The 14,813-nt window shown below is 48.0% G+C and overlaps 1 protein-coding gene across 1 annotated transcript; it reads left to right on the top strand.

Annotated features, from left to right (window-relative positions):
* Positions 1-1,075: 1,075 nt before the first annotated feature.
* On the top strand, positions 1,076-3,109 carry LOC115321534. The gene is made up of 3 exons (XM_040208703.3): positions 1,076-1,133; positions 2,158-2,343; positions 2,711-3,109. Exons 1-3 carry the CDS (start codon positions 1,100-1,102, stop codon positions 2,947-2,949), a joined length of 459 nt encoding a protein of 152 aa, XP_040064637.1. The 5' UTR covers positions 1,076-1,099; the 3' UTR covers positions 2,950-3,109.
* The last annotated feature ends 11,704 nt before the right edge of the window (positions 3,110-14,813 follow it).

The following is a 14,813-nucleotide window of genomic DNA, read 5'->3' as shown; positions in this document are numbered from 1 at the left end:
GCCAAGAGGTCCAAAAGTCGCGCTAAGAAGATGAACGCGCAACTCTGACTCCCGTAGGGAACCTATAAAAGAACTCTAACTGCCTTGTCTTGAAGCGCCACCTTAGTTCACTCATCCCCACTGAAAATCGCATTGCATAACCACACGTGCGAGCGAAGCCGGTAACAAGCGCGAGCATGTTGCTCTGCAATCGAACGTTTCACCGACAGATCGTTTTATAGATACGCGTTGATTCATCGCCAGAATGCTTCATCGACAACACAAACCACCTTTTTTCTGTAAGGAGCTGCCTCACACTGTTGCCACGAAGCGGATAGTACGTGTAGGATACACCCGCGACGAAATGTCCCTACAACGCTAAATCCGCGTAACGACTGTCGATGGAACGGTAGTGTCGACGAACGAGAGTCCATGAAACATCTGTCCACAAAAAGTGTTTTTTGGCAAAAGGATAGAGACCCGTTGCTCTGAATGACGCCAGCTCTACACGCAAGAATAATGTCTCGAAGCTGCGATGTCGTGCTCGTTTGTACACTCAGAGAGCCGGGCACCGCCACCGCGCACACATGCCACAAATACAAAAGCGAAGAAACTCTGACATAAACAGGAGAAAAAGGAAAGCACGTCCCCAACTAGCAGGCCCCATGCCTCGCAAAACGCAGCATCCAACGAGTGCATGTAAACGGTAGACTTACCTTTATCGGGCGGGCACATCTTGGTTTGTGACTGCAGTGCAGCTACGTGCCAAGCATCACTTCGTGAACACGATCCGCTTTGTCCAACCACCTTCTAAAAAAACACGCAATACAAAATAGCGCGAATGAACAAAGGCGATGTCACCCGCCAGCCGAAGCAAAAGTATGGCCGCCGAAGCACGCCGAGATGGAATGCAGGAGGTGAGGAGGTCAAGTCTCCTAGCAACACGAAGGCCAGATAACGCGCGAAACGCGATCGCTATCGTGATAGGTTGTCAGTCGGATGACGTGTAACCAGTGACTGCTAATCAGGACGCGCGCTCTACTCTATACGGAGGGAAAGCCGTCTGCTCTTTCGCGCAGGTCGGTGCCGTGACGTCACATCGCCGCGCTCTGATTGGAGGATGGCTACGAGCGGGAGCTCGGAGAATCTCGGGGGTAAACAAAGCGGTCCTTCTGCTCTCTACAAGTCGTAGGAATGGCTGCCCCTTTGCCATTTCTGCGGCTTTCTGAAATCCACCGCTATTTCAAGGATGAGGACGTGGCCTTCGAAAAAGGAGAGCGAAAATACCTCGAAGGGTACGTTCTTTCGTTTGACGCGGAAGAATTTACCCTGAGAGCACATGTACAAGCCTCATTCAAAGACTGCTCCTACCTGGTAAGGCTCAGTCTTTCTCACGGAGGCGACATCTTAGCTTGCCAGTGCGAGTGTCCCCGTGGGGCAGCCAAGTGCAGCCACATGGTGGCCACTGCCTTGTACGCCGCGCTAAACGGCTTTTCAAAAACGGACCTCCCCCAGCAGTGGCTACGGCGCCCGAAGAGTAGCGCGCCACGACAGGTCGCCCTCTCGGGTAAGTCAGCTGTGCCGCTTGTTATTTTGTTCTCTTCGCGTTTCATCGCTAGGGGCTCTTAGAGAGCACTTTGGTTACTGATCAATCGCACCCCGTTGCATACAGCGTCCCACATAAAACGATAAAGGGGATGGCAGCTGATATGATTCGGGAAAGAAGCGATCGGTGAAGGGCGATCGAGCGAGTGTTCAGTTTTCGCCGGCGCTGGTGTCGTCGCTCGCTAAATCACTTACATGCGGCGATAAGAGTCAGCGACGAGCGACGGAGATTTCTCAGTTTCTCGTCGCGTCGCTCGGTTCTGGATTTCTAGAAAATATCGCTCATCGCGTTGGTCGCTTGCTTCCGTCGCATTCATGCGGTTTGCTTCGTTGCGCGACTGACCGAGCTACAGCGGATTCTTGTTGCCGCCGCTTGTCTCGTCGCTCGCCAAATCGCTTACATGTAGTTTATACACGAGGCACCAACATGACAGTAAAGTGCTATGTTGGTATGATTTTTACCTGTCGCTGAAAAATAGGACAAAGTGCTTATATCATAATGTTCACATTTACTGTGTTATGCAGTGTATGTCTGCAAATACTTCAGTTCGCTGTGCTCCCTTATCCCAACAGAAGCACACTTCCCTGGCAGTGCCACAGACTACCGGGCTACAGGAAGGGCCGTCAGCGAAGAAGACGTGGAGGTTCTCTGCAGCGCCCTGGCCACATGTCCAACCAAATGGGTCGTGCAGAGGAGTTCTGCTTTGCAGCCCCCATCCCCAGCAGAGAAGTTTTCTGTGGCCTCTGTGCTCGCGTCAGGTGAAAATATCACCAGCAAGTGTTCTAAAATCCGTCTTTGGCACATCAGAACATAAGGGGGGTATGTCAATGAAAGGACAACATAGATAACGCGTAGGCAACATGCAATGACAAGGCAACCAAGCGCACGCCGTCATTGGTTGTGGTCGGGGGAACAAAAGGCATGTGGACGGATTGAGAAACATTTGCGATTACGGAAATCGAAAATGTTCCGCGGCTACCCAATAGATGGTGTCAGTGTGTTCCCTTGTCGTAAGAGATCATAAGACTGCACTAGATGCAAGTGTGTGAACCAGCCTGGAGGCACAAGTTGTTCTGGCTATCGTTTATCCATTTTTGCTTTGAAGCAACAAGTTCTCCTTTCCAGGAGCCGACTTCTCGGTGACCACGGACAACCAGGGGACCATCCACGAGATGACGGTCGGGCAAAGGACCAATCCAAGCTGGAGCCTGCTTCGGAAGTACCGCCTGACAGCTAGCAACTTCGGTCGGGTCCTGGACAGCTGCAGGCGTAGTTCATACCCGCCCTCTCTCTTTAAGACGCTGTTCGGTAAGATTGCATCAGTTTGCAAGTATTTACATTTCGGAGTTTGGTCAGTAGAATAACTGCTGCATCTCCTCATAATTTGGGCAAGGTTGGTTACATAAGCCCCCTCCACCCCACCCTTTACACAGTCTTTCAGAGCCCTGCACGTGCCAGCTGTTCTATCCCACTCCAAACTTTGTCTCTTACCTTTTGTTCCAAAATGCAATTCTCCGCTGCCAAGTGTCCACCATTCATGAAGGCTTTTTTTCTGTAATCAAATTTTAAGCTTCCCATGACTTTGGAACATATATTATAGTGGTTTTTACACTGGGGTTCATGGTACGCCAGCAGCCCTCGAGAGTGGTCAGGGGATTCTGCACCGATACAAGATATGCCCTGATGAAACAGAATATTAGCAAGGCGAGGGAGCCGTTTCGCAAGTCCCCGTTATGGTTGCGTTCATGTAAATGCAGACGTAGCCATTGTCAAATTTCGCGACTCCAGCGAAATTTGGGGGGCGCACTGGTCAGACAAAATGGCGGACGAAAGGAGGTTGTTTTCGTCATTCAGCACGCAGACCAGCATACATTTCTTGCACTGCTGCGAAAAAAGCAGTGTTACATATAAAAGCAAAGCGATTTTTCAACGGTAGAAACCTTCTTCTAGTCAGTGCATAAGAATGACACGGCGGAAGCATAAAAATAGTTACTGGAAACAATGTTTGTTTCTATGCTGCCCATGAGAACCAAGCAGCGATAGCAGACGACGGAGTCGAAATTACCTCCTTTCCTGGGCCTCTCGGCGTTGCCGCTACGCGCCGTCAATTTTGCTGAAGTCGCCAATACTCAGGGGTGGGTACCCATACAAACTCTGAGTGGGTCAGCGGGTCTATGACTGCCAAAAGTTTAGCTACTGATGGGGCATCAATATACCTAGCTCTAATTTAATTAGTAAAATTTCGAATTCGCTGGTGCTGATCCTCATGGAATCAGACACCAGGGAATCTAAACTCGTCAAATACAAAGTTGGGGCCGAAGTTCACAGAGCGTGCCGATTGGACTATCACGACGATGACTTCGCGCTTTTTTCGCCAGCGTCCGATTGGCGCGCACCACAAACTTTTGGTTCCAACTTTGTATTTGTCGAGTTTAGAGCCCCAGCCACAAGTTGACCAGAAAGGTTTAATCTAAATTCATTATGTGTGAAAGCGAGCACAGTGCCCAGGCATAAAAGTGACCCGTTAAACTACCGAGACGGCTCTCTTTACAGGAGAGTACAACCTCTCAACCAACTGCGCAGTAATCTGGGGCCAAGTTCATGAAGAGGAAGCTCTCCTGAAGTACGAACAGCAAAAGGGTTTGACGACCACTAAGTCAGGTTTGTGGCTCCACGAGAGCGGAGTTTTGGGTGGGAGCCCCGATGGGTTGATTGGTACAGATGGCCTTGTGGAAGTGAAGTGCCCCTGGACCTGGAGGGACCACATGATTAAGGAGGCCTTTGGGGCCAAAGACTTCTGCCTTGACACCACAGGCTCCCTAATCACGTCGCACCCCTACTACCACCAGATTCAGGGGTGCCTCACTATTACAAGGCGGAGATTTTGTGATCTTGCACTGTGGACAAATAAGGATCTACATGTCCTGCGTGTCGAAGCAGACGCCATGTGGGGCCAGGAGAAGCTGCCACAGCTCTTGAATTTTTATTACAATAGAATGCTACCCCTTGTTAAGGGCAGGCTTGGCCTCTGAGGTGGTGCTCCAGTAGTTGGTAAAATCAGCCTGAACTTAGGGAAGAAACGTAGAGAGAAAACAGGAGAGCTGAAGACAAGGAAAGACAACGGAAGAGATGAGACGAGACAGCCTTACTGTCTCCATCCTTCCCGTTTTCTCTCTACATTTCTTCCCCAAGTTCAGGCTGTATTTTCCAGGTATGGACCAAAGCTCAACTCATCACCATTATTTGCACCAGTAGTGTACGCATTGTCGGAAGGGCCACTCCAGATTTCAAAGGTTTTTGTTTCGTTTAAGGAATGATGCACAACATACTGTATATACTTCCACGGGCAGTGAAATCGTGATAGTGGTTAGGCCTAAGAACAGCCGCATCACTTCCCGTGCCTAGTGAGCTTCATAAGGCGCTTGAAAGCCACTGACAACCCACGCCTCATGGCGGGAAGGAACTGGGACATCACTGCCTGCTGCGATTGATCAGTGCCACGCCATTAACCAATCGCATGAGGCGGCAATGGCCCGGTCCCCTCGTCCTGCCGTGTAGCTTAATGCCCTAGTGAACTCCATACACTGCTTACTCCGAAGGATCATGCTTGTGGGTTTCATTTTTTGCTTTGGATGAGCTTGATTCTGTCATGGTCATGTAAACACAACTGCATTATGCATGCACACTAAGAACCCCAGGTTAGCAATTGTGATGCTTCTAAATGTTGAGTGGCCAATTTGGATTTCACTTACCATGTCAAAATGAAGCACATTTTTTGGGATGGAGTGGCCCTTCAAATCTTAATTTTTTCCTTCAAACTTGATTCCTGCCAAAGACTACAGCCTTTTTTTTTTTTTTTCTGTGTAAAATGTTTGAGTAGCAAGTAGAGACATAAGGTGACTTTGCTAACCATACTTTGTACCAGTCATACTAGTCATACTTTGCACTAGTCATAGGTTAAATATTTAAAAACCTTGGATTACAAGTTTCCCTGAACATTTAGTTTGTTTTTTTGGAGCGAAAGGAACCACGTGAGCTGGGCACTGGCTAATTACGAGATTAGCAGCTGCAAACATCCGGCTATCCGGCCTTGGCGTGTTCGATAGCACACACCTATTTTAAATGATTTGCCACCAATCAGCACCCGGCTCGCATGGTTTCTCTTGTCGCTAGCATGATGCGCGTGCATAGCTCCAGACCGCACAGTCCTGTGGCTTCGTTGGCTGTTTCCACCATACTTCCTCTAGTCATTTCAAACAAATGTGAATGTTCAGTAATAATGCGTTTATTTTCGTAAACTTACAAAATTTCCTGTGAGCATCTTTGTAATTACTTTTCATGCACTCTTGAAGAAAAATAAAACCATTCCATAAAAAGTGCTTTTCTGTTTACATTAGTAAAGCCTAGTGCAGTGCATGCATCATCAAACAGTGAAGGGTGACAACTTAGCAATTTACCACTTGAACATGCTTGGCCCAAATGTTAGTTATTATAGCTGATACTAGTTGGTGCACCATCCTAATCACATTACAGCCTACAGGAGGCATTGGTTGTTGAACTGTATAGCACAGGGGTGGCCAAACCGCGGCTCGCGAGCCGCATGCGGCTCTTTGCTGGTCCAAGTGTGGCTCGCGGATCCCTCGTAAGAGGACGTTTCCGCGTTTCACCAGAATAAAGCACACTGCAGCTTGCAGTTTGGCAGCCTTGTACTCCAATACGTACAATCGTACAGCCTTGTGCCCCCATACGTACAGTCGGACTCCAAACAAAAGTTAAATTTGCACCCCCCCCCCTTCCCGCGGCTCTTAGAAGTTCCGTGGTTTTGTTTGCGGCTCTTAGGCCAGGCCAGCCTGGCCACCCCTGGTATAGCATGAACACTCAATAACCACTTGATCCTAATTTGCACGGCTTAGAGTAATGAATTCCTGTACCGCTTTCAGCAGATAGATTACCCTGTTACATGTCAACGGAATGTTATGAATATGCACCAACATTGCCTTTAAAGTTCATCCCGCTATCAATACAGCAACTGACACTTCAGGGGACTCTAAACAATTGGAATCTTACAGTAAGCTGAAGCAAATTTTCAAAGCTATTGATTATCGCTGAGAACACATTCTGTCGTCGTCCCACTCCACCAATAAAATGCACTAGCTACCTTAAACATTACATAAAATAATTAACCAGAGGCACAAAATATACAAACATGCAAAACTTGCACAATTTAAACCTTAGAAAGAAAGAAAAGACACAAACACAAAGCTCCAGGGGTGGTGGGCGCAGCAGACAATACTTTGCAGCGACAAAAAAACAAATGGAGGTGAATTAACACAGCAGATACGGTGGCATCCATGCAAAGCTGCTGTAAAGCATCTGAATATATAAAAAGCATTGCAAAAAAAAAAAAAAAACTGGCAATCAAGCCATGCTGCCACTACTGAGCAATAATAAAGCTCTGCAGGTTAGCCAGGCAGCTACATACCCGGACGAGCTTCGTTGCGAGGGGCCTTTTGTGAGCTGGCAGCTTTCGCAGCACTCTGTAAATTTTGACACGTTGGATGGCCCGCTCGACGTGCACCCTACAGGCAGCGATCTTCTTACAGTAAGAAACTTCGTCTTGTGTGAACTGCCGGTTCCCTCGCAAAAACGGTGGAATATTTAAGGAGGTCCCGCCTGGCATTATGTCGAAGATGGTAAAGCCTTTGTCTGCCAGGATCAGGTCTCCTGTGGTCAACCGGTCAAGAATGCCGCAGTCTTTCACCACCTCCCTGTCACTAGTGGAGTCAAGGTAGCAGCCACTCGTGTAGATTATTGCCCCGTTCGGGGCGACTGCTACAAGGAACTTGACCGTGTTCCTTGACTTGTAGTTCGAAAAGGTTACACTTTGAGAGACAACGCTGCCCCTTGGGATTTCGATTTCGATTTCGGAGCAATCGATGCTTGCCCGACAGTTGGGAAAGTCCTTGAAGGACTTGGGCATCTCTGATACTGAGTATGAGCCTGTGGGAAAATTTTTGTCCATAATGCCCTCAAACAAGACCTCGTACAGGACATGCAGAAATGTCATAAAGACATTCTGCACAGTCGTGCGGCTGACACCAAACCGGACGGCAAGGTCGTCGTCTGGAACCCCGAGCTTCAGCTTCGTCAAACATAGCAGCAGCTGGTTGGCACGTGTCAGCCTAAACACGTTTGTGCCGCTGTAGTAGTTTATCTCAAAACGGTCAATTAGGCTAACAAGCGCTGTGAAACTCGATGGTGGAATTCCAGTGTACATCTGTAGCATCCTACCATTAAGATTTTCTACAGAAAACACTCTGACTTCCAGTGTTCTCACCCTTGCTGTGAGCTCCAGAATTTGAGATGCCATGTCACCTGAAACATAATGCAGGGTCATGAAACACTGTTTTATTACATTTGTGAGGCACACGCAATTTGGCTGTGGGTGTGAGTTTAGAACTGAAAGCTCCACTCACTTGCAAGGTACAAGTTTTCACCTGAATAATCATAGTAAAAAGGCTTGGTTCTTCATGAAGCATTCCTAATTTAACTCCTTATGAAACTAATATACTCCAAGCATGTTGAATATTACATATTTCTTCTTTTATAGCGACAAACCAAATTGAAAAAGCGGCTTTTTTTAATAGCAAAAAGCAAATTTTCTTACAAATACTTCGTACAACATATGAACTATTACCAGCGACACGTTAAGAATGCAGTACAAGCTGTGCCTCCAGCCAGGCTTCTCCCTTTTATACCTCTACAAAGAGGTATAAAAGGGAGAAGCTTGCACTGGATGCTAAGCATCTACTGCATAATTAACCTGTCGCCGAGTGTATGAATTTTTGGTTGGGAATAAAGTGCCATGACGACATCTAATTTTATGGCGAGCTGGCATACTTGCGCGGATGTCCTCAACTTCTTTGACAATGTTGTCGGTAGCGGAACACACTGGCCCACAGTCAGCTCTTGCTTCCTCGGTGGCTGAGGGTCATAGGCAATAATCTAGTTATGTTATTTTAGTTCCAACAGATCCTAAGTCGTAAACTTGAAAGAACCCAGAATTATGATGGGAATGAAAGTAAACAGTTGTGTCATTTAGAAATACAACACACCCTACATGTTAAAAATAACAAGAACCTTTGCATCAATTGCATTAACATCATAACTAGGGTTCAGCGTTTTCGGTTTTTATTTTTTCAAAATTCGGCATACTTTTTTCGGTGTTTATTTCAGAATTAAATTTTCGTGTTTTTTTTTGTGTGTCTGTGTATATTTATGCCCACAAAAGCTTACCATCTTTTTCAGTGAATATGAAATAAACACCAACAGACACCAGATCAGATGATCCTTGTTGCTCTGATATTTGGGATCACTCAAAGGCTTGCATCCAGTGTTTCCCTTACAACGAGCTTGAAAACACGCTCGTACATGGCGAAGTCATTGGGCATTTCTGACCTCGCATTTTGATCAATGATGAGCACACTAAACCAAAACGTTGTGATGGCATCCGTGTATCCCATACATTCGGACACGTTTCGATAAACACTGTCGTTCCCCTTTTTCGCCGTGGCTCAGCGGTGCGACTGAAAGGTCAAAGCAACCTTTTTCGATTAACACCAAATTTTAGAAAATGAATTCAACATATTTTTATTGGTTCAAACCGAGAACGCCAAACCTACAAGCTGCCCTTTTTCGGTTAAAACCGAATTTCTGAAAATAGATTCGGCGTACTTCTATCACTTTTTATCGGTTTGATCCGAAAACTCCGAAACCTGATCATAACCCAGAGGGTACATGCTAAAAAAAGTGTAGCACACAGCATTTTAGGGGTAAAATGTTACAATGTTTGTCCCAATCAGTAAACATATTGTTTATGAGGGGCACATGATGGTGTTTCAACACTTATTCTCTGTGGAATTGACAGGAACTCAACTTTCTAAATAATGGTTATAGATACCTGAAAATAAAATATTTGCACCTGTCGGTGAGCTTTCCTCGTCGAGGCCCTGTGCGCTACAGAAGCAGTCGAGGCACTGCCCAAGAGGATCACAGTGACATGCATAGCAGCTGACCTCGATTTCTTCAGGAGCAGCTATTTTATGGATTTTGAAAGGAAACACTATTAGTAGACATGTACACCCGCCGGCAATATGAAGGTGAACACCTTACCTGGTTTCTTGCCTGTTTTACGGCACTCTAAAGCTATATTAACTCAACGTCTCAAATGGTACATGGCTTGGGGTCTAAACTTTGCGTTCTCGCCCTCTTCTGGAAAAGAGCTTGTTCCAAAACTTGCAGGAGCATCAAAAACAAGAAGAGGGTTGTTCACCTTCATATCGCTCACGGGCGTACACCATTTATCCTTGAAAGTTATGAATGTTACTTCATACCTGCAGGGGCACCCTCTGCATCACCTTCACTGAGGAAACATTCAAGGCACGTGCCCAATGAGTCGAGCTCACACGCAGTGCACACTGCATGTGAATTGCACGTTGGTTCATCTAAAACGGATGAATACACCAAATAATACCCATCAAATTTGACTTACAAGGACAGACCACAAACAACTTTGCATCCAACACTGAAGTACCTTGGTGGGCAACGAATGAAAGGAATGTGTCACCGAAACCGCTGGCACAATTTGGTGACGGAGAGGGCGCGTGTCTCTGGGCTGAGGGCACATCTAGGGCAACGTTGAAGCAAACAGGGACTCTCAGCGAGTGGATTAGAAAGGTGCAACAGTGATAGTCTTTTGCATGGAAGACCGAAGTACCTGGGTCGGTGCCGAGTGAAGGTACTGTGCAACCAAAATTGCTGGCACTGTCAATGCTTAGTGCTGCTGAAGAAACTAGTAGAAGATCCTGGGCTGCGGTGAGATCTAGATTAATGTTGAAGCAAAATGTGGGCCGTCAGCGAGTGGACTGGAAATGTGTAACACTAATAGCATATGCATGGAACAATAAAGTACCTGGGTCGGCACCGTGCAAAGCAACAGTTGCAGTAATACTGCTGGCACAATCCTGTGACTGACACGGCGCAAGCCCTTGGGCTGCGGGCAGATCTAGGGCAACATTGAAGCGAACAGGGACTGTCAGCGAGTGGACTGGAACGGTGTGACACTGATAGCATTTGCATGGAACACTAAAGTACCTGGATCGGCACCGTGCAAAGCGACGGTTGCAGTAATACTGCTGGCACAATCCCGTGACTGACAGGGCGCGAGTCCTTGGGCTGCGGGCAGATCTAGGGCAACGTTGAAGTGAACAGGGACCGTCAGCGAGTGGACTGGAACGGTGTAACACTGATAGCATTTGCATGGAACACTGAAGCACCTGGATTGGCACCGTGCAAAGCGACGGTTGCAGTAATACTGCTGGCACAATCCTGTGACTGACACGGCGCAAGCCCTTGGGCTGCGGGCAGATCTAGGGCAACATTGAAGCGAACAGGGACCGTCAGCGAGTGGACTGGAACGGTGTAACACTGATAGCATTTGCATGGAACACTAAAGTACCTGGATCGGCACCGTGCAAAGCGACGGTTGCAGTAATACTGCTGGCACAATCCCGCGACTGGGAGGGCACGAGTCCTTGGGCTGCGGGCAGATATAGGGCAACGTTGAAGCGAACAGGGACTGTCAGCGAGTTGATTGGAACGGTTTAACACTGATAACATTTGCATGGAGCATTGAAGTACCTGGATGGGCATCATACGTAGGGATGCTGTCACCATAGCAGCTCGTACCACTGGCACTATCATAATCTAGTGCAAGGGAAAGCAGGAGAAGACCCTGGGCTGCAGTCAGACCTAGGTCAATGTTGAAGCGAACATGGCTCATGAGTGAATTGATTGAAAAGGTGTTACTGACAGCCTTTGCATGGAACTTCAAACTACCTGGGTGGTCACTGTGAGAAGTCGCGTTAGCACCGAAGAGGCTCGCGCCAGTGTCACTGGGACAATCCAGTGCAGGAGGACATGCAAGCCCCTGGGCTGCCGGCAGATCTATATAAACATTGACAAGGTAAACACGGGTGATCAGAAAATCGAACTGAAAAGGTGGATCACTGATTAGTGTGGCCTCACACCCTTTACAGTACCTGAGTGGACACCATCTGTTACGGTGCACTCCCAGATGTCGGTAGAAGCTCCAGCTGGCTGACTGGGACCTAGAAGCGAGCAATGAAGTTAGAAAGTGAGTGGTTAGCCGATGAGGTTGCAGGCAGATCTAGGGCAACGTTGAAGTGAACAGGGACCGTCAGCGAGAGGATTGGAACGGTGTAGCACTGAAAGCATTTGCAAGGAAAACTGAAGTACCTGGGTTGGCACCGTGCAAAGGGACGGTTGCAGTAATACTGCCGGCACAATCCCGCGACTGACAGGGCGCGAGTCCTTGGGCTACGGGCAGATCTAGGGCAACGTTGAAGCGAACAGGGACTGTCGGCGAGTGGATTGGAACGGTTTAACACTGATAACATTTGCATGGAGCATTGAAGTACCTGGATGGGCATCATACGTAGGGATGCTGTCACCATAGTGGCTCGTACCACTGGCACTATCATAATCTAGTGCAAGGGAAAGCAGGAGAAGACCCTGGGCTGCAGTCAGACCTAGGTCAATGTTGAAGCGAACATGGCTTATGAGTGAATTGATTGAAAAGGTGTCACTGACAGCCTTTGCATGGAACTTCAAACTACCTGGGTGGTCACTGTGAGAAGTCGCGTTTGCACCGAAGAGGCTCGCGCCAGTGTCACTGCTACAATCCAGTACAGGAGGACATGCAAGCACCTGGGCTGCCGGCAGATCTATATAAACATTGACAAGGTAAACACGGGTGATCAGAAAATCGACCTGAAAAGGTGGATCACTGATTAGTGTGGCCTCACACCCTTTACAGTACCTGAGTGGACACCATCTGTTACGGTGCACTCCCGGATGTCCGTAGAAGCTCCAGATGGCTGACTGGGACCTAGAAGTGAGCAATGAAGTTAGAAAGTGAGTGGTTAGCCGATGAGGTCCATCACTTTTACACTGCTTTTCTGTTTGCCACAGTCTGCCGTGCACAGACACAGGAAAAGACAGGAATTCTTAAAACTTCAATATAGACACCGTAAACGCGAATAGTTATCGCCCAATAGTACAAAATACATAACTGCCCCTGGCAAAATCTGTACCCACAAAATGTCAAAACACATACTGCGCAAAAAAAACGGAGCCCGCAGAAATAGCGCTCGCTAACGAAGCTTTGACAGAGAACGACCTCAAACGTCTCGCGAATTGCACGACACCGCACAAACAAGCCACCGGTTCTTTTTCGTTCGGAACAGTTCAATTCTGACCGCATATTTACCACCAATGTCATGTTCAAGTCGAAATTAGAAAAAACCAGCGACCGCATGTTCGTGCCACGATACCAGCTCTGTCGCAATTCTGCGCCGAAAACGCGGAATGTCTACGCCCTATCCTTATTTGAAGAAGGTCAAAATGGCTCGGGAATTCGCGAAGGCTACCCTGATCACAGCAAAGGATTAGGAAGACCTCATAGGAGGCAGAAATAGTTAAATATTTGAAGGTAGAGAGAGACTGACAAGGGCAACTTACCGGCACGATTGGTCGGCGCTTTTCTGTGGCTCCTAGAAGTCGGCGTTCCTTTGAGCAGCAAGGTTGGACAAGCACCCTTTTTTAACTGAGGCCTGTTTGTCCTTTCTACCTCGTGATCTTCAAAATGTCTCGAGCAGACGACGGCGGAATCTGAAGGTTTCCAGTTAGCCCTATTTATAAGACGGATCCACTTTTTCCGGAGCTTGGCGTCTCTAGGAAATTTGAAAAACGACAAGCCGTCGTACATGCACCCAGTGCATCCAAAGACGCAACACGTCTTCATTGCCTCCTGTGAGGGAGGTCAAGGGGTACAAAACTACTCGATCCTGGCAGTCCAGCAATTATCACTAACCTGCAGTAAACAAAGAACCAACGCGAAGAACTCACGGACGACGCTACGGCACGGCCGCCATTACCGACGCCGATGTTTGTTTACCCCCCGGCCTCCCGCGACATGTGCGAGGGCGGAGCTTAGTAAGAATCGTCATCAACCTCCTCTCCCGCCTTCGCGCCTCCTTTCCCATGCGCAGAACACGAAAATGAGCCCACTTGCGAGGCGTATTACCGCGCGCATTTTGTTTGTTTTCTTGCGCTCTCCTGATAGCACTCCCTCTCCCCTTTTTAAAAAAGGAAAGGAGAGGGGAGGGTGTAATGGTGCACCTGGCAACACCCTCGCCTCGCCCGCCGATTCCTTTGGGAGAGGAGGATTCGTGTGACGGGAGTGCGATTACGCTCGCCGGGTGTCTCCAGTCGAAGGGAGGTGTAAGGGTGCGCGATACACCCACATACACCCTTTTTTTCTGAGAGTGCACCGCTGACTATCAACTAAGACTTGATAGTTCTTCATCACTTTGACCTAAAGTAATGCCAATAAATCACCCTAAATCCTTACATTAGACTACTAAATTAAAACACTAAGTTAAAATTAAAATAAAATAAAATAATTAAATTAAATTAATAAATCTGGTCACTAACACCTCCTAAAGCCCCTTGATAAAAGCGTTTTCTACAAGTACCGCCAACCATTGTTGTGGAAGCGCGCGAGACACGTGCCATGAGCGGGAACTCCGCCGCCATTCACTTCCAATTCCCGCTCATTTCAGTGCTGCGCCGCCATTTGCTTCCAAGGGCCGCTCGAGACATGGGCCTCGTGCACTCGCGCATTTGACGCTACTTGCAAGACAAGCTCAAACACATCGAGGGGCTTTAACACCTCCATGACCCTACCCACACACCACCGCCGACACATTAGTGACAGAGTCAGGGAGCACGCGGCGTCGGTGCAGGGCACGCGGGGCTGGGTACCTTGCAGCCCATTGCCGCACGTGCGGGTGCAGGCCAGGTTTTAGCAGCGTTTTCATTGTTAAAAGACACAGAAATGCCTTTGCGCGCGAGATTCTCGAGGCCCTGGCCATTGAGGAAAGCGCCGATGACTGCGTCAGCATGCCCTCCATCACGGTCAGCAAGAAAGAAAGGCAGTTTTTGCAGTGTGGAAGGGCCCGTGAAAGGGAATAAGAGGGATATGTGTCGGGGCGGTGGTTTGTGGGTTGGGTCAGGGAGGTGTTAGTGAGCAAATTTATTATTTTAACCTCTTCTAGCCGGTTGTCGCGAATTCGCGACATACCGG

The sequence above is a fragment of the Ixodes scapularis genome, unplaced genomic scaffold, assembly GCF_016920785.2.
Source record: "Ixodes scapularis isolate PalLabHiFi unplaced genomic scaffold, ASM1692078v2 PGA_scaffold1__304_contigs__length_218370807, whole genome shotgun sequence".
In the NCBI taxonomy this organism is placed as follows: domain Eukaryota; kingdom Metazoa; phylum Arthropoda; class Arachnida; order Ixodida; family Ixodidae; genus Ixodes; species Ixodes scapularis.
The sequence above is the reverse complement of the archived record's forward strand: the minus strand, read 5'-3'. Positions and strand labels throughout refer to the sequence as shown.